This window comes from Thalassophryne amazonica, chromosome 12 (assembly GCF_902500255.1).
Source record: "Thalassophryne amazonica chromosome 12, fThaAma1.1, whole genome shotgun sequence".
Lineage (NCBI taxonomy): Eukaryota > Metazoa > Chordata > Actinopteri > Batrachoidiformes > Batrachoididae > Thalassophryne > Thalassophryne amazonica.
The window spans coordinates 61,256,406-61,281,416 of record NC_047114.1 but is presented as its reverse complement, the minus strand read 5'-3'; the positions used below and the strand labels follow the sequence as shown (position 1 = coordinate 61,281,416).

Genomic DNA, 25,011 nt, shown 5'->3' with positions numbered 1-25,011 from the left:
GTACATGTTCATTAATTTAATGTTGGCTGATTCAGAGTTATTACAACACTGTTATGCAGTTATTTAAAGGACACACGTTTGTTTTATTTAATGCTGTGGGCTGTCCAGTGTAGCTTGTTTGCTTGTCCTCTCTTCTTGTGGGTGTCCATCAATGTCTATGTCTCTCTCAAAAGCTAAGTTGAAGGGAGATGTCTGTGGTGTCTCCTTTGATGGCTTCGGAGCCCAAAGTTGCAAACAGAGCATTTCCCACAGGTGGGGCACAGAATACCCACCCCAGGAGGGAGAGACCAGCAGTCCAAATAGTCATGACGGTGACGGCATTGTTCTTCTTGGTGTTGAGTGTGGTTGACCTCAAAGGGCCGCACAGCCCTGTAGCATAGCGAGCGCCATTCAGCCCGGCTAATGGTGAGTTGTTGCAGGTTGGAGGGAGGGATGCTGCAGTGATACTGCAGTTCTTTAAGGTAGCCTTGAGGTCATCTTTGAAGCTCTTCTTCTGACCTCCAACACTGCGGTGACCGATGGCGAGTTCGCCAAAGAGCAGTTTTCGGGGCAGGCAATCCTCAGGCATTGGAGAGACGTCACCCACACAGCACAGCTGTTGTTGGATGATGTGGGCCTCTGTGCTCAAACAACCTGCAGACTGGAAGATGGTCACATGGTCGATTGCCTTTAATGTTAATTTTAATAATAAATTGATAATGTATTTTGACTGGCCAAGGAGGTACAGTAAAATGACGTTGGGCTTTTTTTTCCCCTCCCTATGTGCTTTCAGTTACAGTTTTGGAAGAAAAACTGTCATTTGGTACACGTGCTACTTTTATTTATCTACATAATGCAAGTTTTCTGTAATTGTTCTCTTATGTAACACATTTAAGTGAAAGTGATCTTTCTGATAGATTGGGTTTAAAGTAATCAGGTTAAATTAATATTATAATTCTTAAATTAGATGACTACAGTTTTAACAACTAATTGTACTTGTGCTGGAATACATTTTTAAAATAAAAAAAATCTCAGCACTGCTTTCAAACAATATGAAAATCCATGTGCATGGATGGTTTTTGGCATTTATTGCAATGCAACATGGTAGTCATTACAATTCTTCCTTGCTGTCTCTATTTTACAAATTTAAAAGTGGATTTAAAGAAAGACCATAAATAAATGAAATACTTCATGTCGCTAATTCTTTACGTCAAACAACAGACATATGCAAATGGCATGGACAACATTCTAGTCTAATTATCTAAGTCCATAGAAACAAGAACAATTATTCACACAACAAAAAAAACCCAATTAAAACATAGAGAATCATACAGTTTGTTAGTATGATGTTTTAAAATGAAACCATGAAACCTTGGAATGATACATTCAGTCTGGCTCCTCCCATTCACTCTCATCGCTTTGCATATTGGAAATATTCAAAGACAACTGATATCTGCCTTGCACTCACACAATGCAACCACACATAGGGGAAATGCCCCCCACCCGGGACCCCCACACCCACACATTTGAACAGCGACGCAAACACATTTTCTTCAAGTCAAGGCCAAAGCAGCGAAATAAAAATTAAAATAAAAATACAAAAAACGTTGGAAGCCATTCTGCTTATGCACAGCTTTACAAGTCAGCTTTCACAAAACAGTAAATAAAGTAATGTTAAACACAAGTGGACGAGAGGCAAAGCATTCAGTAGCCTGTAGGTGGCTACTTTGAGATCAGGGGACTGCAAAAATCCACAACAGCAGTCTGCCAAAGTGCTGCTTTTCTCTCTCTTCTTTCCTCTTCTCATTGTTTCCTTTAAAGTTCTTGTACTTACACTGGTGAAACGTTCCTCTAAAGTGCACAGGTGAGGTAAATGAATCTTCTCCAAACAGCTTTGTGTCTGGTCCCGCCCTCAGACTGGAACCATTGTGTGCTGCATTTGTTGCATTTGGGTCAACATTTCTTGCTGCACACGAGCGATAATTATGTCCTGGTGTGATGCTGTCATGATTCCAAGTCTGTCCATCTCCCTGTGTGACACACACACACACACACACACACACACACACACACACACACACACACACACACACACACACACACACACACACACCAGTATTTATGCAGAGACAGTACAAGTATTTAAAGCTACAGTGTGTAGATTTTAGTGTCATCTAGTGGTGAGGTTGCAGATTGCCTTATGTGTTGTCAGGCATGCTTCTTTTTCTCTTCACGCTTGTGATAGGCAGTATGGATGATCCTCCATTTGACAAAAATGAGGATTCTCAAAATTGTTAGCTTGCGTTAGCAACCAGTTGACAGTGTACAGGAGTGCACCCACTGTTTAGAATACCGCATTCATAATCATCTGTTCATTCATGTATATTAGAGTCTGACTGATACGGATTATGTTGGGGCTCATAACAACATTAAAACGTAATAAATTTACAACACTGATATATCTGCTGATATATAAAAGTGTTTATTTCTTGCTAACTTTTACAAAATCAATAGGGAAAATGCCAGCTATATCAGATTTGTACAGAAATACTGCCGTCTCAGAGTTTATTGTGCTATTGTGGATTATTTTGTTCGAGCAGAATACAATAGAATAGAATAGAAATACTTTATTCATCCCAAGCTGGGAAATTTCTTTGCAGTAGCAGCATTTACACTTTGACAGTGCACCCTTGTTCCCACTATTAATAATAGAATAAAAGGAATAAAATAAAAATAAAATATCAATCAATCAATTTTTTTTATATAGCGCCAAATCACAACAAACAGTTGCCCCAAGGCGCTTTATATTGTAAGGCAAGGCCATACAATAATTATGTAAAACCCCAACGGTCAAAACGACCCCCTGTGAGCAAGCACTTGGCTACAGTGGGAAGGAAAAACTCCCTTTTAACAGGAAGAAACCTCCAGCAGAACCAGGCTCAGGGAGGGGCAGTCTTCTGCTGGGACTGGTTGGGGCTGAGGGAGAGAACCGGGAAAAAGACATGCTGTGGAGGGGAGCAGAGATCAATCACTAATGATTAAATGCAGAGTGGTGCATACAGAGCAAAAAGAGAAAGAAACAGTGCATCATGGGAACCCCCCAGCAGTCTACGTCTATAGCAGCATAACTAAGGGATGGTTCAGGGTCACCTGATCCAGCCCTAACTATAAGCTTTAGCAAAAAGGAAAGTTTTAAGCCTAATCTTAAAAGTAGAGAGGGTGTCTGTCTCCCTGATCTGAATTGGGAGCTGGTTCCACAGGAGAGGAGCCTGAAAGCTGAAGGCTCTGCCTCCCATTCTACTCTTACAAACCCTAGGAACTACAAGTAAGCCTGCAGTCTGAGAGCGAAGCGCTCTATTGGGGTGATATGGTACTATGAGGTCCCTAAGATAAGATGGGACCTGATTATTCAAAACCTTATAAGTAAGAAGAAGAATTTTAAATTCTATTCTAGAATTAACAGGAAGCCAATGAAGAGAGGCCAATATGGGTGAGATATGCTCTCTCCTTCTAGTCCCCGTCAGTACTCTAGCTGCAGCATGTTGAATTAACTGAAGGCTTTTTAGGGAACTTTTAGGACAACCTGATAATAATGAATTACAATAGTCCAGCCTAGAGGAAATAAATGCATGAATTAGTTTTTCAGCATCATTCTGAGACAAGACCTTTCTGATTTTAGAGATATTGCGTAAATGCAAAAAAGCAGTCCTACATATTTGTTTAATATGCGCTTTGAATGACATATCCTGATCAAAAATGACTCCAAGATTTCTCACAGTATTACTAGAGTATTACTATTACTATATAAAATTAAAATTCGAAATAAAGAAAAAATATAATATGTACAGCAAGTATGCAATAATAATGTACAGTGTGCAATGTACAATAACAGCATATTAGAGCCAATATATGGATTAGCAGTATACACCAGATTTCATGAGGTGTCTCAATATACTGATAAAGGCTGGATCAGCTTTTATTATACAATGTGATAGCATGTGGCAGGAAAGATTTCCTGTATCTATCCCTCTGACAGCGGAGCTGAAGCAGCCTATGTGAGAAGCTGCTCCGCTGTCTGACCACTGTATGCTGGAGAGGCTGTTCATTATCCATGATGGACAACAACTTCCTCAGTGTCCTCCTCTCCACCACCATCTCCAGCGACTCCAGCCCTTGACCAAGTGCAGAGCCAGCTCTCTTAATGATCTTGTTCAATCTATCTGAATCCCTGGCTCTGATGCTGCTGCCCCAACACACAGCAGCAAAGAAAATGGCACCGGCAACAACACTATTGTAGAACATCTCCAACATCTCGCTGCACACATTGAAGGATCTCAGCTTCCTCAGGAAATACAGTCTACTCAACCCCTTCTTGTAACCAACCAACCAACGTCTGTTTGCCTTCACTCAGCAGTCGTCGTGTCACATCACTCAGCATTTACATGAAATAGACTTCTCATCTATTCTAGCCCTGCCTCACTGGCAGCTTAGTGACCACATGCCTCTTATCACTGTAAAACACCCACTCTGATTGAAAATTAATGGCAGCTGGCTACTTTGCTTCTGTCTCTTGTAGTTAATATGACCAAGGGGTGATGGGGGGGGGCCCAGCCATGCTTGACATCATTGTAAACAATGTTGTTAGAGTGTCTTCTGATGGACAAACTATGCAGTGACACATTTACATCAGCATTTTTCTGTATTGTTTAATTGGTACAAGTTTTTAACATGGCCAAAAATAACACCAATATGGATATGTTTGTGAAAGGCCTATATCGGCTGATATTTTCAGGTTAGCGATATAGTGGAGGGGATAGGTGAAAAAGTTATGCAATTTTGGAATCAAGCGTGAAACTTTGTGTACTGGGGTTTTTTGGTATGCTGATTGCAAAAAAAAAAAAGAAAAAAAAAAGATGGAGACAAGTGATCTGACCAATAATTCTATGTCTAATTTACAAAAATCCAATATGGCAGATTTCAGCCATTTTCAAAATTATTCAAGTCATAGCCTGGGAACTGTTGGTCATATTAACTATTTTAATACCAGTAAAAGTCAAAACCATTATAGGATATGCCAATCTCGTGATACAACCTTTCCTCATGAGACAGCTGGGGTTGGCCCAGAGGGTCGACACTGTGTGGGATACCTACATATATGGCAGTCTCGAAACAGCACAGTGAAGGTGAAGGAACACCAATGCATGTCCTCTCAAACACTACTTTTCAATCAAACTGGAGCTCATTCTTGAGGGTTGATGCAAATAAAACAGCATTGTTCATGTATCTGTCTGAAGTGAGAGAGGGCATGAATATTCCAGAAGGAAAGCTTCTGGAATATGGCTGTGGACCTTGAAATGCTTCTTACAGAGCCCCTCGTTAGTTGCCCTGGCTGTGTGTTTGGGGTCATTGTCATGCTGGAAGACCCAGCCATGACCCATGTTCAATGCTCTTACTGAGGGAAGGAGGTTGTTTGCCAAAATCTCGCGATACATGACCCCATCCATCCTCCCTTCAATACGGTGCAGTCGTCCTGTCCCCTTTGCAGAAGAGCACCCCCAGAGTATGATGTTTCCACCCCCCATGCTTCACGGTTGGGATGGTTTTCTTGGGGTTGTTCTCATCCTCTAAACATGGTAAGTGGAGTTGATTCTAAAAAGCTCTATTTTGGTCTCATCTGATCACATGACCTTCTCCCATGCCTCCTCTGGATCATCCAGATGGTCACTGGTGAACTTCAAACGGGCCTGGACATGTGCTGGCTTGAGCAGGGGGACCTTGCTGCCCTACAGGATTTTAAATCATGACAGCATCATGTGTTACTAATGTAATCTTTGTGACTGTGGTCCCAGCTCTCTTCAGGTCATTGACCAGGACCTCCTGTGTAGTTCTGAGCTTTCTCAGAATCATCCTTACCCCACAAAGTGAGATCTTGCATGGAATCCCAGACCGAGGGAGATTCACAGTCATCTTGTGTTTCTTCCACTTTCTTATAAATAATCATAACAGTTGTTGTCTTCTACAAAGCCGCTTGCCTGTTGTCCTGTAGTCCATCCCAGCCATGTGCAGGTCTACAGTTTTGTCCCTGGTGTCCTTAGACAGCTCTTTGGTCTTGGCTATGGTGGACAGGTTGGAGTGTGATTGATGGAGTGTGTGAACAGGTGTCTTTTATACAGGTAACAAGTTCAAACAGGTGCAATTAATACAGGTAAAGAGTGCAGAATAAGAGGGCTTCTTAAAGAAAAATTAACAGGTCTGTGTGAGCCAGAATTCTTGCTGGTTGGTAGGGGTTCAAATACTTATTTGCAGCAGTAACATACAAATAAATTCTTAAAAAAGTCATACATTGTGATTTCTGGATTTTTTTTTATTTTTTTTTTAGATTATGTCTCTCACAGTGGACATGCACCTAAGTTGAAAATTTCAGACCCCTCCATGATTTCTAAGTGGGAGAACTTGCAAAATTGCAGGGTGTTCAAATACTTATTTTCCTCACTGTAGCTGCCCATGATATTGCAGTCAAGCTTGGGCCAGCTGCAGATGGTCTACCATACTTGCATGCAATTAGTGGCTGTGATACAGTATCTGCCATGTGTGGTGCAGGCAAAAAGACTGCCTGGGACATCTGGCATTCAGTACCTCAAATGGCTGAGGTGTTCAGCAAACTATCCAAGCCAGTATCTGAGATCAGCTCCACTGACATCACCCAACTTGAACGCTTTACTGTACGCTTATACAGTCGAACATCAACATCCACAACAGTAAATGAAGCTAGGAAGCATTTATTTGCTTATGGAAATCGTAGTCCGGAGCACATCCCAGTTAGTGCTGCAGCCTTGCACCAGCATCTCAAGTGGGTGGTATATCAGGCTGCATGTGTGGGGACAGGCTATGGTCCCATGTCCTATACTCCCATCCCCTGATGACTGGGGATGGTGCAAGGATAAGGCAGGAAACTGGAGTCCCTTGTGGACCACATTGCCTGAAGCTGGCCTTGCTTGTAGAAAGATGTTCAAGTGCAACTGCAAGAAGGGTTGTACAGGAAGATGCAGCTGGAATGAGGCCACACTCCAGTGCACTGAGCTCTGTGGATGCACTGGACAGTACAATAAGTGAGAATGGAATCAGAGATTCAGAGATGTATATTTATCATTGTCTTCTGATGAATTTGTATTTTTTGTTTGGGGAAAGAAATGGTACTGATCATCCAAATTCGATCCAAACACTATTTGCGTACACCCTTAACCCAGATTTGATTTGCACATGGTTTGCATAAAAAGTCATAGGCCTATCTCCTTTAAAAATTAAGATAGGGAAGAAATTTAAAAAAAACTGAAAGATTTGGAGAAGATCTGTATGGAGGAGTGGACCAAAATCCCTGTTGCAGTGTGTGAAAACTTGGTCAAGAACTACAGGAAATGTCTGACCTCTGTAATGGCAGACAAATGTTTCTGTACCAATTGTTAAGCTCTGTTTTTCTAGGGGATCAAATACTTATTTCATGTAATAAAATGCAAATTAATTATTTAAAAATCATACAATGTGATTTTCTGGATTTTTTTTTTAGATTCTGTCTCTCGAAGCTGAAGTGTACCTACGATAAAAATTACAGACCTCTACATTCTTTGTAGGTGGGAAAACCTGCAAAACTGACAGGGGGTCAAATACTTATTTTCCCCACTGTACATTTGATCATGACAACAGAAGGCAAGAGAACATGAATCCCTGTCACCAAACAAGCAAAAAGGTGACAGGAAACAAAATCATAATGCAATCTGCAACCTCATCACTAGATGTCATTAAATCATACACACTGTAGATTTAGCCAATAACCCTTCTTTGTCAAATTCAACATAAACATATGGTGGCCAAGTCAAGGAGAACAACAAATTACTACATATTGTAAATACAGTTTAAAGTACAGAAAAGTTTCATATTTCAAATTTGGTTGCAGTATTCTTAAATTTGGGAATGGCTGTACTCATGGAATTTACTTTCATAAAATCTGGTGACACATTAAAGTCTATCATATTTTCCCAAGCATCAGTGGCAGTTGTTTTACTAGTTTGGGAGGTCCTCTGAGTATAGGTTTGGGAGCTAAAAAGCGATGGGTTTTCAGATGTTATACTCAATAATGATCCTCTGTTCAGTGGCCAGAAGATACAGATTACTTGTGTTTTGTGCTTCATACAACATTAATGAGCTTGTTAGCTTCTGCTGGCAAAAGCAGCGTTTTCTTGATAAATAAAGACATAATGTGCCAAATTTTCAAACTACTAGCTCAGTAGCTTCTGCTGGCTGTGTTTGCATTATGGAGAAATAAATAATGTGTTGTGTTTTCAAACGTTTAATTACATTGCATGTTTACCTCATGTATGATCATCTGTTCAGTGGCCAAATGAAGCAATTTACTTTCATTTTGTGTCTGGTACAGAAACATTACTTAGCTCATTAACCTCTGATTGCTAACACGATGTTTACATTATGAGTAAATAATGTGCCAATTAAATAAATTTGCTTCTTGTTGCATGAAGTAATTGCACCACATTTTAACATTAAATGTGCCTCATACGTGTTTTTTTAGTCATGATTCATTTTTGACAGATGCGATTTATACCCCTTGATGACTTACAGTCCAGAAAATACAAAAGGAAAAGACATCATATTTCAAGATAGAGCTGCAAAACAAGTAAAATCAAGGAATGTTTTCCTAGAATTTTTGAAAAGTCCTGGGACTTTTCAAAACATTGCACTACAGGGCATTTTGGTTCCTGGTGGCAGCACTGTATGCACAATAATGGGTGCTGTTGTTGTTAGTTTTCTATTTCCCTTAGATCCATCAAAAATTTCACTTTTGGCAATTTGATATATGGAGGTCTTTTCCCCATAATCCAGAAGTTATGGCCATAATCATGCAGATATTCTCATATTCAGCATCTTTTACCCTTTTACTTCCATATAATGATATAATGCTGCAAAATAAAAGCAGTGATGATATTCCTCTGAGAATAAAATAGATTCGGTGGTTACACTGTGATGATTTAAACCTTCCTGACAAACTTTAATGACCTTATATAAAGATGCCTTTCATTGTGACTGTAACTCGCTGCTGTGTCGTTGCCAGGTTTGACTTAAAATTATAGATACATCCAGTAAAACCAGAAATGTGATTCTGCTTGTGCTGCCCGTGTTCTTGCATTAAAAGACTCTGATGTTAAAGTGATCTTGATTGTGATGCGTTTCCTATAACAATGCACTTACTGGTGTGTGAGAGACAGCAAACTGTCCAGGCTGGTGTATCCTGCTGCCGCCAGTGTGTCTCTGTAGCGCTCCAGCCCGATAGACTGCAGCCACTCACACACCGACCACTCTGGCACACAAAGCTCAGGTACCACTGACACACACACCTCTGAACCAACTCCTGACTCCAGAACAGTGGCTGTGGTCCTGTGAACACAGTGAGAGACATGTTTAGAGGTGGCACTGCTGCAAAATAAGAGAGTAAACTGGTTTCCATATGTGCTGTACATACCGGTCCCCTCCTGTCCGACGCAGACTCCCTGGATTCCGTATGAGTTTGTCAAGCATGTTGAGTATCTGGCTGAAGGTTGGTCTCTCTGCTCTCTCCCTCTCCCAGCAGTCCAACATGAGTTGGTGCAGCACCACAGGACAGTCCATGGGAGCGGGCAGACGGTAACCCTCTTCCACTGCTTTAATCACCTGTGGAACAGAGGAATGGAGTTTATAGTTTCTTTTAGTTGTTTCGAAATGACATATGCATGGTTCCCGTGAAATAAAAGTCACTGCTGTAGTTAATTGCCTGGGTGATGTGAGAGGTACAGCATATAATAATAAGAAAAAAAAATGCTTGAATGTTACTAAAACTGGTGCAATACAGAAACATACCTCAGTATGTACTAAGATTCACACACACACACACACACACACACACACACACACACACACACACACACACACACACACACACACACACACACACACACACACACACACACACACACACACACACAGAGAGAACAGCATATCATGAAGTACAACAGAGCTGCAGATGAAAAGAACTTTCCATATATCACAACAGACCTTTTCACCTCTTTATTGTCTCACATTTCGGAACGTTCACGTTTTGTGAGACCTGCATTCACGTTTCGGGAGATATTTTTTTCAGTATTCACCAGTGGTGGGCACAGCTGTCCAAAAAGTTAGCTTCAATAACCGCTAATCCGCTAACTGAAAAGTTAACTTTTATAATGCTAAACTGATAAACCACTAAAAAATTTAGCGTAAGTTACAGCTAACCGCTAACTTTTAGTATTGACTAAGTACACTGTCGGCTACTGATAAGCCAGTTTCGAGTTTAAGCACCACAGGGACTTTTGAGTAAAATCAAAGGCAATCACAAACCTAAAATGAACAACAAGCCTGAGCTTTTGTCTTTATGCCCACTGCTGTAAAGAAGTTTCATTTACTTTTCACACACAACACCACAGACATGTGGCTGGAGACATCAAAAGCAAGGCACCTTTCACTTATGGTTTCATTTATAAACTAAACTAATTCCGGACGGCAACTCTATCATAACTTTTGCCGCGTGTGCCCATTAACACTCAAACCTTCAGAATTAGTGGATTACTTTAAAAGATATGTGCGATATTTTCATGTGGTAAACATGACAGAGTTGCCGTTAATGTTGATAAACTGTCCGGAATTAGTTTTGTTTATAAATGAAACCATGAGTGAAAAGTGTCTTGCTTTTGATGTCTCCTGCCACTGTCTGTGCTGTTGTATGTGGAAAAGAAATTACACTTTTTTTTTTTTTTTTTTTTGCAGCAGGAGGGCTTCCCCTTCTGCTGTGGTAGGGGTAAGCTCCTCACTGTGGTCTGACTGTTGCAAAACACGCAACGGGATTCAAGATCATCTCTGCTCATCCCACAGCCATGATGGTGACTGAGGCCAAACTAAATTTACAGCTTTGTATTCAATTCTGTAATTAGTTATCTTCTTTAACCTGTTGAGTCTTCTGCTAGAAATCTTACATCGGCAAAATGTTGTAGCTGACACAGCATCATAATGGAAGTGATACTGGTCATATTAGTTTCTCTAAGTGACTATTTGTTTGACACAAAATCTTTCCAGGGGTATTCGAGAATCCTCCAGAGAGACTTCATACTGAAATCATGCAGCCATTGCCTGAGGTCACTGGTAAACATCCTAGTCTCACACCCATACAGTAAGACAGGCAGCATAAAGACATGGACATTAATTCTTCTGCAAAGGTATTGGCATCACCAAACCACCCTGTCCAGTAACCTCATTAATCCATAAGCTTTTCCCAGGCATCTTTCAGTCTCAAAGATTGAGGACCCGGAGACATGAATGCCAGTACCAAGGTAAGTGAATATCTCTAGAAGTTTAAGATACAATTCTGATAACTGAGTCCAGGAAGTCACTGAAAGCCTGGATCCTTAGTCTTGATCCAGAGCAACCACAAACTCATACACTCACACTCCTCACTCAGCTTCTCAAGTGCTGCAATTAGAGCATTCATACAACTGGTCTGAATTTGAAATTTGCTGGCATTAATATCTAACAGAACACACAAAACAAATAGTTTGCTCATCTGTGAGGAAAGGGATAGGGGAGGAGAGAGAAATTACTCACATCCTGGTTATTCATGTCCCAATAGGGTCTCTCTCCATATGAAATCACTTCCCACATGACAATCCCATAGCTCCATACATCACTGGCTGAGGTGAACTTTCTGAAGGTTATAGCTTCTGGAGCAGTCCACCTGATGGGGATCTTCCCTCCAGGTGAAAGGTATGTCCCAGTGACTTCCTAGTTTACCAGAGAAAATCATATTTGTTCAGTGAATAATGGAATATGGAATATAGTGGAATAACCTTTGGTTTAGTGTGCACTGTTGGACACTGTTTCATTGGATTTGTCCAGTCTGCACTGGCTTTGTATCACAAACTGACCCATCACAATGTGGAGTGACACAACCAACAACATAAGGTAGCATGCAGCATCACAAAAAAGTAACACAGTTAGTGCTGGGGAGGTGATGGCCTTGAAGTGTTCAAGGTTTCTCCCAGTGTGCATTTGATGCAGCCAGTTTGAATGTATGTCTTACCCTTGTAGTGTACGCAGCCTCTGGGTCACCCTCTAGAACTCGACTCAGACCAAAGTCAGACACTTTGCACACTAGGTTATTGTTGACCAGGATGTTTCGAGCTGCCAGGTCTCGGTGAACATAGCTCATATCTGACAAGTACTTCATACCTGAGGCAATGCCACGGAGCATACCGACCAGTTGGATCACTGTGAACTGGCCGTCATGTTTCTGAAATATTGAAATGATATGCACAGCAAAAAGCCGGCGGTTATTTGGAGTACATGTAAACTGTAAATAAGTGCAAGTTATTTGCTACTGATAACTGTCTACATTGCAATGAAGTCACAACAGGTGAACAGTTCTCAGCAACTTTTGAAATGTTCCAGAAATACAGATAAGCCACAAACTAATTGTACATTGAAAGGTGTCAAAGGTGTCACCAGCTGCCACACAGTGTTGGTCCCTTTTGGTAGCAAAGGCAGATAAAAAACAAAAACAAGAACTGCACGCAAACAGTTCAGTATCCACATATTAATTTTTTGAGTCATGCATATTCATTTTTTGTCACTCGGTGTTACCAAAACATACAGGTCTGTGTACACTTGAGAGTTGATTGATTAACAACAGCATAAGTACTGGGTCCAAATGTTAAGCTTGACCTATGACCTACTAGTTTTTTTTTTCTTCTCAAAATTAAATTACTTTGTCCTAGAGCAATCCTTAATCATTTCTCAAATGAACAAACACACTGGTTATAAAACACCACCACCACATGAAAATAAGTCAAAGTCAAAAGCACAATCTGTCCAAGCTTTTTTGAAACGTGTTGCAGGCATCCATTTCAAAATGAGCAAATATTTGCACAAAAACAATAAAGTTTATCAGTTTGAACATTAAATATCTTGTCTTTGTGGTGTATTCAATTGAATATAGGTTGAAGAGGATTTGCAAATCGTATTCTGTTTTTATTTACATTTTACACAACGTCCCAACTTCATTGGAATTGGGGTTGTAATAGTAATGTTACTTTTGTAATCATAAATGTTCACAGATTGCAGCCGTGTTTGGAATTAGTAAATGCAAGATTTACTAATGCAAGATTATTGTAATAATGCTGTGTTAGTGATAAAGAAATATCACCATTTTTGTTGCCTATACAGAAAAAACATTCAAGGTTTTACCAGTTCCTTGCATCTTAAAGAAGACATGATTTATAAGTACATTTGGAAAAAGTGCATATACCCTAAGAAATGCATCCAGGGATCCATTTTCCATGTATTCTGTGATGATCATCAGTGGCTTACCTATGCACGGGGAAAAAAAGAACAGTATTACCCGGGATGGACAGCGAACACATTACAATTATACCACAGTCCTACCCACATTTAGTGACAACACCCTCCAGCCTGATGATGTTTGGGTGGTCAAACTGTCCCATGATGGAGGCCTCAGACAGGAAGTCCCTCCGCTGTTTGTCAGAGTATCCCGCCTTCAGGCTCTTGATGGCCACGTAGATCTCACGCTTTCCTTGGACACGTAACCGTCCACTGCACACCTCCCCAAACTCTCCTACACACACAAATGTCACGCAGCAAAGTCAGAGCCAAGCTAGCCTCTGTGTGTGTGTGTGTGTGCGTGCGTGCACTCGGCAGCCAGGCCTACCCATGCCAATAACCCTCTCGATGTGAATACTGGTGACTTCGATCTCTTTGGCAAACTCATGGATGGCCTGATCTGGATCTTCATAAGTCCACGGATCCACGTAGATTTTCACTCCTGGGGTCATAAAGGAGAGGAGGCAGAGGAGATCAAAGAAGCAAGGAGAAGGAGGGAGGCAGAGGAGGGAGAGAAGAAGGATGGTGAGAAATGTGAGTTGCGTAACAGCTACGTATGTTATGTAAATGTCTGAATTAGATCAGAAGGCGTGTGCAGGTGGACAGAAGACAGGAATGTGTTTCTGAACCTGGATTAAGATGTTTCTCCTCCTCAGGTTCGTGCTTTGTTTTGCTGTACTTACTCCTCCTTAGGAGAAATGAAAGATGATGGACAGAAAGAGAAAAGGCACAAAGTCTGTCAGTACATTCCAGTAATATTTTCTTCATCCCGTCTTTTGTTGTGAGTGTTTTTACACTTAAGTAAATTGATAAAAGCTCATGTCACAGTGACTTTTTTTTTTTTTGCAGTTGCACTGTTTATTCATTAGGATTTTTAAAATGTGCCGCAACAGAAAGAGACGACAATGGGAACATAAAGGAAAAAGGGTGTCCGAACAGATGAAAGCATCAGGGTTGGGGTGGGGGGTGTGCCTCAGGTAGCAGCAGATAAAAGCTGTTTTCCCTTAAACAAATAAACTGTCAAAGACACCTTTGTGAGCGAGCAGGCATGTGCATTTGTAGGCGTGTGCACACGGCTGTGTACATGTGAGGAATCTGACAGACAAACTGCTGCAGAAGAGACAGTAACGATCAGTGAGAAACAAAGGGATTATTGTCGTCACCGCTGTAATCCCCTTCAAACGCACCAGGTAAAATGCACACATTGTTAAAACACACAACAGCATGAGGACGCGTGTGCATTCATCAAAGTGCACGGGAGGCTGCAGGGCCCACAGACGACGTATTCAAGGAAATTGTTCTCAGTGAATATCGCCTTGGCTGCTCGCACATTATAAGCACCAATCAATCACTGATATGGTAATCTGTACGTAGTGGCTCCAGAGTGTTTGCATTAAACAGTGATAACCTTGAGTTTGTCTTTTCAAGGTCACACAAGGACAAACACATGTGATCAATATGATTTAATATGTGTTTAAGAGTAACCATATAAATTATACAAAGATACTACATAGATCTTTAACCATGACCCCAAAGTTACCATTGTGAACTCAATTCACCTTTCAATGCAACACAAATACTAAGGTCATGTGACCAGAAATGTGATAAATGGGTTTAAGATGGTGTTTAAAAGTAAACCTAGGTGTATTGAACCACTTCTGTGAAGCAACTATTCAAAATATATACGGTGCAGAAAGCATTCGCAGCACTTCACTTTTTCCACATTTTATGTTGCAGCCTTACACCAAAATGGATTAAATTCTTTTTCCTCAAAATTCTACACACAGTACCCTGTAATGACAATGTGAAAAAAAGCTTTTTGAGATTTTTGAAAATTCATTAAAAATAAGAAAATTAAGAAATCACATGCACATAAGTATTCACAGCCTTTGCTATGAAGCTCAAAATTGAACTCAGGTGCATCCTATTTCCAGTGATTATCCTTGAGATGTTTCTACAGCTTAATGGGGGTCCACCTGGGACAAATTCAGTTTATTGATTGGACATGATTTGGAAAGGCACACACCTGCTTATATATAAGGTCCCACAGTTGACAGTGCAGGTCAGAGCACAAACCAAGCATGAAGTCAAAGAAATTTTCTATAGACCTTTAAGACAGAATTGTCTAGAGGCACAAATTTTTGGAAGGGTACAGAAACATTTCTGCTGCTTAGAAGGTCCCAATGAGAACCGTGGCCTCCATCACCCATAAATGGAACAAGTTCAGATCCACCAGGACTCTTCCTAGAGCTGGCCGCCCGTCTGAGCAATCGGGGGAGAAGGACCCTAGCCAGGGAGGTTACCAAGAACTCGATGGTCACTCTGTCAGAGCTTCAGCATTCCTCTGTGGAGAAAGGACAACCTTCCAGAAGGACAACCATCTCTGCAGTAATGCACCAATCAGGTCTGTATGGCAGAGTGTCCAGACGGAAGCCACATCTTAGTAAAAGGCACATGACAGCCCACCTGGAGTTTACCACAAGGCACCTGAAGGACTCTCAGACCATGAGAAATTAATTAATTAAATAATTAATTAAATTAATTAATTACTCAACAAAAACATAAACGCAACACTTTTGGTTTTGCTTCCATTTTGTATGAGATGAACTCAAAGATCTAAAACTTTTTCCACATACACAATATCACCATTTCCCTCTAATATTGTTCACGAACCAGTCTAAATCTGTGATAGTGAGCACTTCTCCTTTGCTGAGATAATCCATCCCACCTCACAGGTGTGCCATATCAAGATGCTGATTAGACACCATGATTAGTGCACAGGTGTGCCTTAGACTGCCCACAATAAAAGGCCACTCTGAAAGGTGCAGTTTTGTTTTATTGGGGGGGATACCAGTCAGTATCTGGTGTGCCCACCATTTGCCTCATGCAGTGCAACACATCTCCTTCGCATAAAGTTGAAGAGAACACCTCTCCAACGTGCCAAACGCCAGCGAATGTGAGCATTTGCCCACTCAAGTCGGTTACGACGACGAACTGGAGTCAGGTCGAGACCCCGATGAGGACGACGAGCATGCAGATGAGCTTCCCTGAGATGGTTTCTGACAGTTTGTGCAGAAATTCTTTGGTTATGCAAACCGATTGTTTCAGCAGCTGTCCGAGTGGCTGGTCTCAGACGATCTTGGAGGTGAACATGCTGGATGTGGAGGTCCTGGACTGGTGTGGTTACACGTGGTCTGTGGTTATGAGGCTGGTTGGATGTACTGCCAAATTCTCTGAAACGCCTTTGGAGACAGCTTATGGTAGAGACATGAACATTCAATACACGAGCAACAGCTCTGGTTGACATTCCTGCTGTCAGCATGCCCAATTGCACGCTCCCTCCAATCTTGCGACATCTGTGGCATTGTGCTGTGTGATAAAACTGCACCTTTCAGAGTGGCCTTTTATTGTGGGCAGCCTAAGGCACACCTGTGCACTAATCATGGTGTCTAATCAGCATCTTGATATGGCACACCTGTGAGGTGGGATGGATTATCTCAGCAAAGGAGAAGTGCTCACTATCACAGATTTAGACTGGTTTGTGAACAATATTTGAGGGAAATGGTGATATTGTGTATGTGGAAAAAGTTTTAGATCTTTGAGTTCATCTCATACAAAATGGGAGCAAAACCAAAAGTGTTGCGTTTATATTTTTGTTGAGTATAATTAATTCTCTGGTCTGATGAGACAACAATTGAATTCTTTGTCATGAATGTCCAGAGTCATATTTGGAGGAAACCAGGCACCATCCCTACAGTGAAGCATGGTGGTGGCAGCATCATGCTGTGTGGATGTTTTGCAGTGGCAGGAACTGGGAGACTAGTCAGGATTGAGGGAAAGATGAATGCAGCAATGTACAGAGACATCCTGGATGAAAACCTGCTCCAGAGCACTCTTGATTTCAGACTGGGGCAAAGGCTCATTTTTCAACAGGACAATGACCCAAAGCACACAGCCAAGATATCAAAGGCGTGACCTTTGACCTCAATAACCTTCACTGAAGAAGACCAGTACTTGGATCTATCATATGAGTGCAGAGAGACACTGTAGTCAGCTACCAGCTACCCTGTGGAAACTGAAGAAGTCTTAAGCTATACACACTTTGTGTAGATGTTTGAGTATGTGCATATTGTATGTGTACCTGCGACTAATGATGAAGACAGCTGCGGAGATCAGCAGTAAAATTCCAACCCCGCTGACAGACAGCAGCAGGAAGGCAGAGTTAACTCCTTCTCCAATCAGCGGAAAAGGATCTAACAGTGGAGGACACCAAGGAAAAAGTGATAACGTCTTTACATTCAACTTTTTAATGTGTGCCCCGAAAGTGCAGAACAGACAAATTTTGACTGTGTTGTTTTTTAAAATACCTGAATTAGTGGAGAATTCAAAGGGAGTGCTGAAGTCTCCATAGCCAGCAGCTGTGCGGGCGCGCACATGAAACACGTACACAGTCAGGGGGTTGAGACCCGTGACATCAACGCTCTGAGAGAAGGTCCTCATTATGCGGTACGACCTCTCTTTCTGATCCTGTTTAGAGCAAATAAAAGGGGGGCTCTCTTTTTAAACCCATCTGCACCATCAGCAACACACAAACAGCGTGTTGATATACTGACATTACACAGCCACATTAACCTGTAGGTGCTTCACCTTTTCATAGAACTTGACCTCATATTCCAGGATAACGCCGTTGGATCGATCAGGCTGTTGCCAGGACAGCGACAAACTGTGCCTTGTGACATCAGTGGCTTGGATGGAGGAGACTGGAGAAGGAGCTGAAAAGGAGACAGAGAACTGAAATACCGTAATCACACCAGCAGAAATTTGAACAATTAGGTAACAGTAACCATGGGAATGAAGATAGTAATAGTTGCTGTAATCTGACATTTGACCTCAATTACCTTGACTTTCAAAAGATTGATCTCTGGCTGACTTTGTCAAAGCAATTCTGGAACCCACCACAGTGTGAGCTGCATTTGGTCCAAATCGGGTGGAATATCAAATTCATGACTTTTGCCAAAATCTTTTTTTATGGCAATTTTGGGGCCAACTTCTATAGACTTAGTACATTTGATAGAAATCAGTAGAAGAATCTTCGGCCAACAAACATGACATTAACCTCTGAGGAATTTGACCTTGCTGACTTTGGTGACTGGTGGCACCAAGGGGGAGGTCACTGGCACCCTTAGGTTGAAAGAGTACGTACGCAAATACAAACACACAGACGCACATTCAGCCTTATATATTAGATCACAACCCGCTCACTGGAGCCCTTATTTTTGCAGTTCATGTGATGCTCAGGTCAGGTAGCAAGCATCATACTTAACGGATAGGGTGCATTTCAATTACACACTATATGCCAGTTAAAGCCCTCATTTTTTCAATTAAAATGTACCTGCTGTGTACAGCATTGCAGTGATATGACATGCTATCACCTTTCATCATCATTCACTTGAGTCTCATGAATGTCATAAATTGCTCTATGAAAATGAATGATGACAACATACACAAAATGTAATGCAACTTACTACACGTTAACTAAAGTGACATGAAATATGCAATGACATGACTAAAATGCATCTCTATTACCCGTATGTAGAACAGGCAACTCAGCAAGTGTGTATATATATATATACGAGGTCTATTAGAAAAGTATCCGACCTTATTATTTTTTTCAAAAACCATATGGATTTGAATCACGTGTGATTACATCAGACATGCTTGAACCCTCGTGGGCATGCGAGAGTTTTTTCACGCCTGTCGGTTACGTCATTCGCCTGTGGGCAGTCTTTGAGTGAGGAGTCGTCCACCCGCTCGTCGATTTTTTTCATTGTTTAGGAATGGCTCAGAGACTGTTGCTTTGATAAAAATTTTTTCAAAACTGTAAGGCACAACTGAGTGGACACCATTCAATAAATTCAGCTGGTTTTCGGTAAAAATTTTAACGGCTGATGAGAGATTTTGGTCTGGTAGTGTCGCTTTAAGGACGGTCCACGGCGCCTGACGGCGATCTGCGCTTCGAGGCGGCAGCGTCTCGCCGTTTCAAGTTGAAAACTTCCACATTTCAGGCTCTGTTGACGCAGTAAGTCGTCAGAGAACAGAGAACTTTCAGAAGAAGTCGGCATGAGGAGTTTATTCGGACATTCCATTGTTAACGGTCATTTTGTAATGAAAGAACGTGCGGGCAGAGTCGCATGTCGGGCTGGACCCGACCGCGGGGGGTCGCGGCAGGAAAAACACCTCCGTTGGAAATCTTAACGGGCAAGTTGGAACATGCCCAAGCTGTTAAACAATTTCTCAGTTACTCACTTGTTGAAAGCCATTAAAAGCCGCCTGAATTCTACAAATGGTTTTCAACACAGAGGTGTTTTTCCTGTCGCGGCGCACACAGATTTGCCGAGTCGTCACGGAAACGACTTGGCGAATTTGCGCGTACGTCTTTCATTAAAAAAATGTCCTTAAACAGTGGAATGTCCGCATAAATTCCTCATGCCGGCCTCTTCTGAATCTTCTCTGTTCTCTCACGATGTCCTGGGTGAATTAAGCCTTAAATTAGGATGTTTTCAGCTCGAAACAGGCCGACGACAGCGCCTGGAAGCGCTGCAGGACGTCCCGCTTCGTGGGAAGTCCTTACACCGACAGAAACACCCCATAATCTCTCATCAGCCGTTAAACTTTTCACAGAAAACCAGCTTAATTTCTCGAATAGTGTCCACTCGGATATTCCTCACAGGTCCAGAAAAAATTTTGATAAAGCAACGCGCGCCGTCTCGAGCAGCGTGTGAAACAAAGGAATTCAGCCGAGAGGGCGGGACCACATCTCACTCAAGGCCTGCCCACCGGGAAATGACGTCACCGACACGCGTGAAAAAACTCACGCATGCGCACGAGGGTTCAAGCATGATTGGTGTAATCGCATGTCATTCAAATCCATATAGTTAAAAAAAAAATAAAAGGGTCGGTTTATTATCTAAGAGACCTCGTATATACATATATACAGTTGTATGCAAAAGTTTGTGCACCCCTGATGAGTTCCATGATTTTCCTTTATAAACTATTGGTTGTTTGGATCAGAAATTTCAGACAAACACAGTGATATTTAAGAAGTAAAATGAAGTTTCTAGGATTTACAGAAAGTGTGCAATAATAATTTAAACAAAATTGGGCAGGTGCATAAATTTGGGCACCCTTGTCATTTTATTGATTTGAATACATTTAGCACTAATTACTGGAAGACAAAATTGGTTTGGTAAGCTCATTGACCCTTGACCTCCTTACACAGGTGAATCCAATCATGAGAAAGGTTATTTAAGGTGGCCATTTGCAAATGTTTCCCCTCTTTGCATCTCTTCTAATGAGTGGCAACATGGGAGCCTCTAAACAACTCTCAAATGACCTGAAAACAAAGATTATTCAACATCATGGTTTAGGGGAAGGATACAAAAAGCTATCTCAGAGATTTCAGCTGTCGGTTTCCACTGTGAGTAACATAGTGAGGAAATGGAAGACCACAGGCGCAGTGCTAGTTAAGGCCCAAAGTGGCAGGCCAACAAAAATCTCAGATAAGCTGAAGCGAAGGATGGTGAGAACAGTCATAGTCAACCCACATACCTGTTCCAAAGACCTACAACATGATCTTGCTGCAGATAATGTCTCTGTGCATCGTTCATCTATAAAGCGCACTTTGCACAAGGAGATGCTGTAATGCAGAGGAAGCCTTTTCTGCATACACACCACAAACAGAGTTGCTTGAAGTATGCTAAAGCACATTTGGACAAGCTAGTTTTATTTTGGAATAAAGTGCTGTGGACTGATGAAACTAAAATTCAATTATTTGGACATAACAAGGGGTGGTATGCATGGCAGAAAAAGAACACAGCATTCCAAGAAAAACACTTGCTACCTACAGTAAAATTTGGAGGTGGTTCCATCATGCTGTGGGGCTGTGTGGCCAGTGCAGGTACTGGGAATCTTGTTAAAGTTGAGGCTCACATGGATTCCAATCAGTATCAGCAGATTCTTGAGAACAATGTTGATGAATCAGTGACAAAGGTGAAGTTACACTGGGGCTGGATCTTTTAACAAGACCACGACCCTAAACACTGCTAAAAATCTACTAAGGCATTCATGCAGAGGAACAACTACAATGTTCTGGAATGGCCATCTCAGTCCCCAGACCTGAATATTATTGAAAATCTGTGGTTTGATTTTCAGCAGGCTGTCCATGCTTGGAAACCAACAAACCTGAGATGTTTTGTAAAGAAGAATGGCCCAAAATACCTTCAAACAGAATCCAGACTCTCGTTGGAAGCTATAGGAAGCATTTAGAGGCTGTTATTTCTGCAAAAGGAGGATCTAGAACTATTGCACACTTTCTGTAAATCCTAGAAACTTCATTTCACTTCTCAAAAATCACTGTGTTTGTCTGCTATATCATATATTTAACTGAAATTGCTGATCCAAAGGAAAATCATGGAAATCATCAGGGGTGTCCAAACTTTTGCATATAACTGTGTGTGTGTGTGTGTATATATATATATATATATATATATATATATACACACACACACACAAGGTCTGTTAGAAAAGTATCCGACCTTTTTATTTTTTTCAAAAACCTGATGGATTTTAATCACGTGTGCTTGCATGAGCCAACCTTGAACCTTCGTGCACATGCGTGAATTTTTTCATGCCTGTCGATTGCGTAATTTCCTGGTAAGCAGCCTTTGTGTGAGGTGTGTGTCACGCGCTCGGTGTTTTTTCATTCCAAGGAAAAAGACGGAACGACTGGACCAGCGCGACTGCATAAAATTTTGCCACAAACTGGGCGACAGCCAGGTGGAAACCATTCGGATTATTCAGACGGCTTTCGGTGATGATGCTATGGGCATCACACAGATTAAGGAGAGGTACAACCGGTTTAAAGACGGATGCCCAACGGTGGAGACAAGCCACGCGCCGATCGGCCATCAACATGCTGAAATGACCAGGTCATTTCCAAAGTGAACGCTGTGGTGATGTGGGACCATCATGTGACTATCCGAGAAATTGTGGAAGAGGTGGACATCAGCACTTTTTCGGCACATTCCACTGTGACAGAAGATTTGGCCATGAAAAGAGTTGCAGCGAAATTCATGCTGATGGCTTCGACACAAAGCTGACGGAGCAAAAGCGCCACTGTGTCGAAGTCTCACGGGACATGTTGTGACATGCCCACCTCTTCCACAATTTCTCGGATGGTCACACGACTGAAAAGCCACTGAAAGCTGTCTGAATATTCCGAATGGTGGAAGAGCTGGGCATCATTTTTCAGAGTCCAGCATGTCCTGTGAGACTTCAACACGGAGGTGCTTTTGCAGCGCGCTCTCCACCGTTGTGCGGCCATCTTTAAACCGGTTGTACCGCTCCTTAATCTGTGTGATTCCCATAGCAACGTCACCGAAAGCCGTCTGAATAATCAGAATGGTTTCCACCTGGCTGTCGCCCAGTTTCTGGCAAAATTTGATGCAGTCGCGCTGCTCCAGTTGTTCCGCCATTTTCCTTGCAAAGAAAATCCGACGAGAGACTACACCCATCTTCACACAAAGGCTGACGCAATCGACAGGCGTGAAAAAAATTCACGCATGCGCACGAAGGTTCAAGGTTGGGTCATGCAAGCACACGTGATTCAAATCCATCAGGTTTTTGAAAAAAATAAAAAGGTCGGATACTTTTCTAACAGACCTCGTGTATATATATATATATATATATATATCTCAGAATTTTGACCCTTGATCTCAGTGACCTTGGCCTTTTGGCAAAACAAGTGCTTTAAGGGCAAGTCTGGGGTTGACTGTCATCCATTGACCTTTGACTCTAATGATCTTGATCTTTGCCAGTGTGCACACATTAAGGGCAATTCTCAGGTCAACCAACATGCACACAGAGGCCCAACCGCCTCAGAGGAATTGTGAAAGAAACAAACAAGCAAACACACACACACACACACACACACACACACACACACACACACACACACACACACACACACACACACACACACACACACACACACACACACACACACACACACACACTTGTAAAAACCAGTGACCTGGCTCACCTGGGAACTGACCTACATCTAATTTCTTCCTTTTCCACAGGGACCAGCTGCATTCACTTCCCTTATTCTCCACTTACAACCCTCCAGTTCCTTGGCTTTTATCACCATTTGGCCTCTTTTGTGGATTTTTATGCGATATCAGGCCATATGTTGTGCAGGTTGGGCCTGACACATCCCAGACGCGCTCTCATGCTGTGCAGGCATAGCTGACTTATTTCCCCTCGGCACCTGGAATTAAGCAGGTATGCCTGTTCTGAAAATGCCACCATGAAACCCCAAAAGCGGCGGCACTTGTGCAGCATGCAAAGCTGCACACAGTGAAACTAATGGAGAGCATGTGTAAGGAGCACCACTCACCAGCTGACACCTTCAGAAGTAAAATGAAACACGCCATAAAGTCTGAACACTTTTTCAAACACTTAAAGTGAGCTCACACAAGGAGTACGCAACATAACACTTGGGCTGTTTTGTCCACAATACGAAGCTGAGTGGATTTCAAATATTCTGTTTTCCCATTTTCCGTAAACATCTTTTGCATTTCGTTCAGTACTTTACGCTTGCCAGAGTGCATTCTGACATGTTCTTGAGAACATCCCTGTAATTAATTCTGCTATTGTGAAGTGTGAGAGGACGGTGTAATAACTAGGCAACTAGGATAGAGACATTAAGAACAGGAGTTGCATGGTGAGAAAACCTAATATTTTTTTGCCTTTCATCAACGTGCAGTACGACTGTCATCAGTGGAGCCACTGGTATATGAGGTTTACTGTCCCCCACTGGCCAATAGGCTCTGGATGGAGGATATACACACACATGCTCCAACCATAGACTTGTTTCACCGAGTTTCATGTTTGGCCTTCCAGTGCTGTCAAGCAATCAATATGGAAAATTTAGAGGTGTGTGTGTTAAAACATGCAACTTGATGCCCAATTTTCAAAAATCAGGTACACCCTTTAACCCTATTCAGGAAGGATTAGTTTGACGGGGGGGGGGGGGGGGGGGGGAGGTAATGTAATTATTACCAGAGCTTCTCAGTGATTTTAGTTCCAGCCGAATGTGCCATTTCATTTCTACAGACTGTGTGCTCCAGTGTCAGTAAAGATTCCAGTAAGCTTCTATACAATATTCAGTGGAAATTCTATCAGGTTATACTAATCGCGTGTGAATACACACAACATTTATATCACGTGAAAAAGTTCTTTCTGAGGGTTTATGCCAAGTATGAAGGCAAGTGAAGAGGCAACTGGAAGGCAATCAGTCAAAATTTGACATTCACATTTGGGTGTTATTTATGCAGTATTTCTGTATAATCAGCTCACACATATTACATCTACAATCTGAAATCCTGTGATCATGTTAATTTCAACTTTGTATATTCCCTCATTGTGCATCATCTCTATACAGATTAAAAAAATAAAGTGACACATTTAAAAAAAAAAAGTTGAACTAGAGACATTCATCACGAA

At 41.7% G+C, this 25,011-nt stretch overlaps 1 protein-coding gene across 1 annotated transcript in view; it reads right to left on the bottom strand.

Annotated features, from left to right (window-relative positions):
* Positions 1 to 1,059: 1,059 nt before the first annotated feature.
* Positions 1,060 to 25,011, bottom strand: part of LOC117521513 (ephrin type-A receptor 4-like) — a 79,214-nt gene continuing 55,262 nt past the window's right edge. Inside the window, exons 8-19 of the mRNA XM_034182828.1 lie at positions 18,094 to 18,218; positions 17,814 to 17,973; positions 17,588 to 17,699; positions 14,076 to 14,134; positions 13,775 to 13,888; positions 13,496 to 13,681; positions 13,355 to 13,416; positions 12,131 to 12,340; positions 11,656 to 11,832; positions 9,509 to 9,696; positions 9,238 to 9,423; positions 1,060 to 2,009 (exon numbers count right to left, since the gene is read on the bottom strand). Of these exons, the coding sequence (XP_034038719.1) occupies positions 1,892 to 2,009; positions 9,238 to 9,423; positions 9,509 to 9,696; positions 11,656 to 11,832; positions 12,131 to 12,340; positions 13,355 to 13,416; positions 13,496 to 13,681; positions 13,775 to 13,888; positions 14,076 to 14,134; positions 17,588 to 17,699; positions 17,814 to 17,973; positions 18,094 to 18,218 (1,697 nt within the window). The 3' untranslated portion in view covers positions 1,060 to 1,891. The remainder of the gene's footprint in view (positions 2,010 to 9,237; positions 9,424 to 9,508; positions 9,697 to 11,655; positions 11,833 to 12,130; positions 12,341 to 13,354; positions 13,417 to 13,495; positions 13,682 to 13,774; positions 13,889 to 14,075; positions 14,135 to 17,587; positions 17,700 to 17,813; positions 17,974 to 18,093; positions 18,219 to 25,011) is intronic.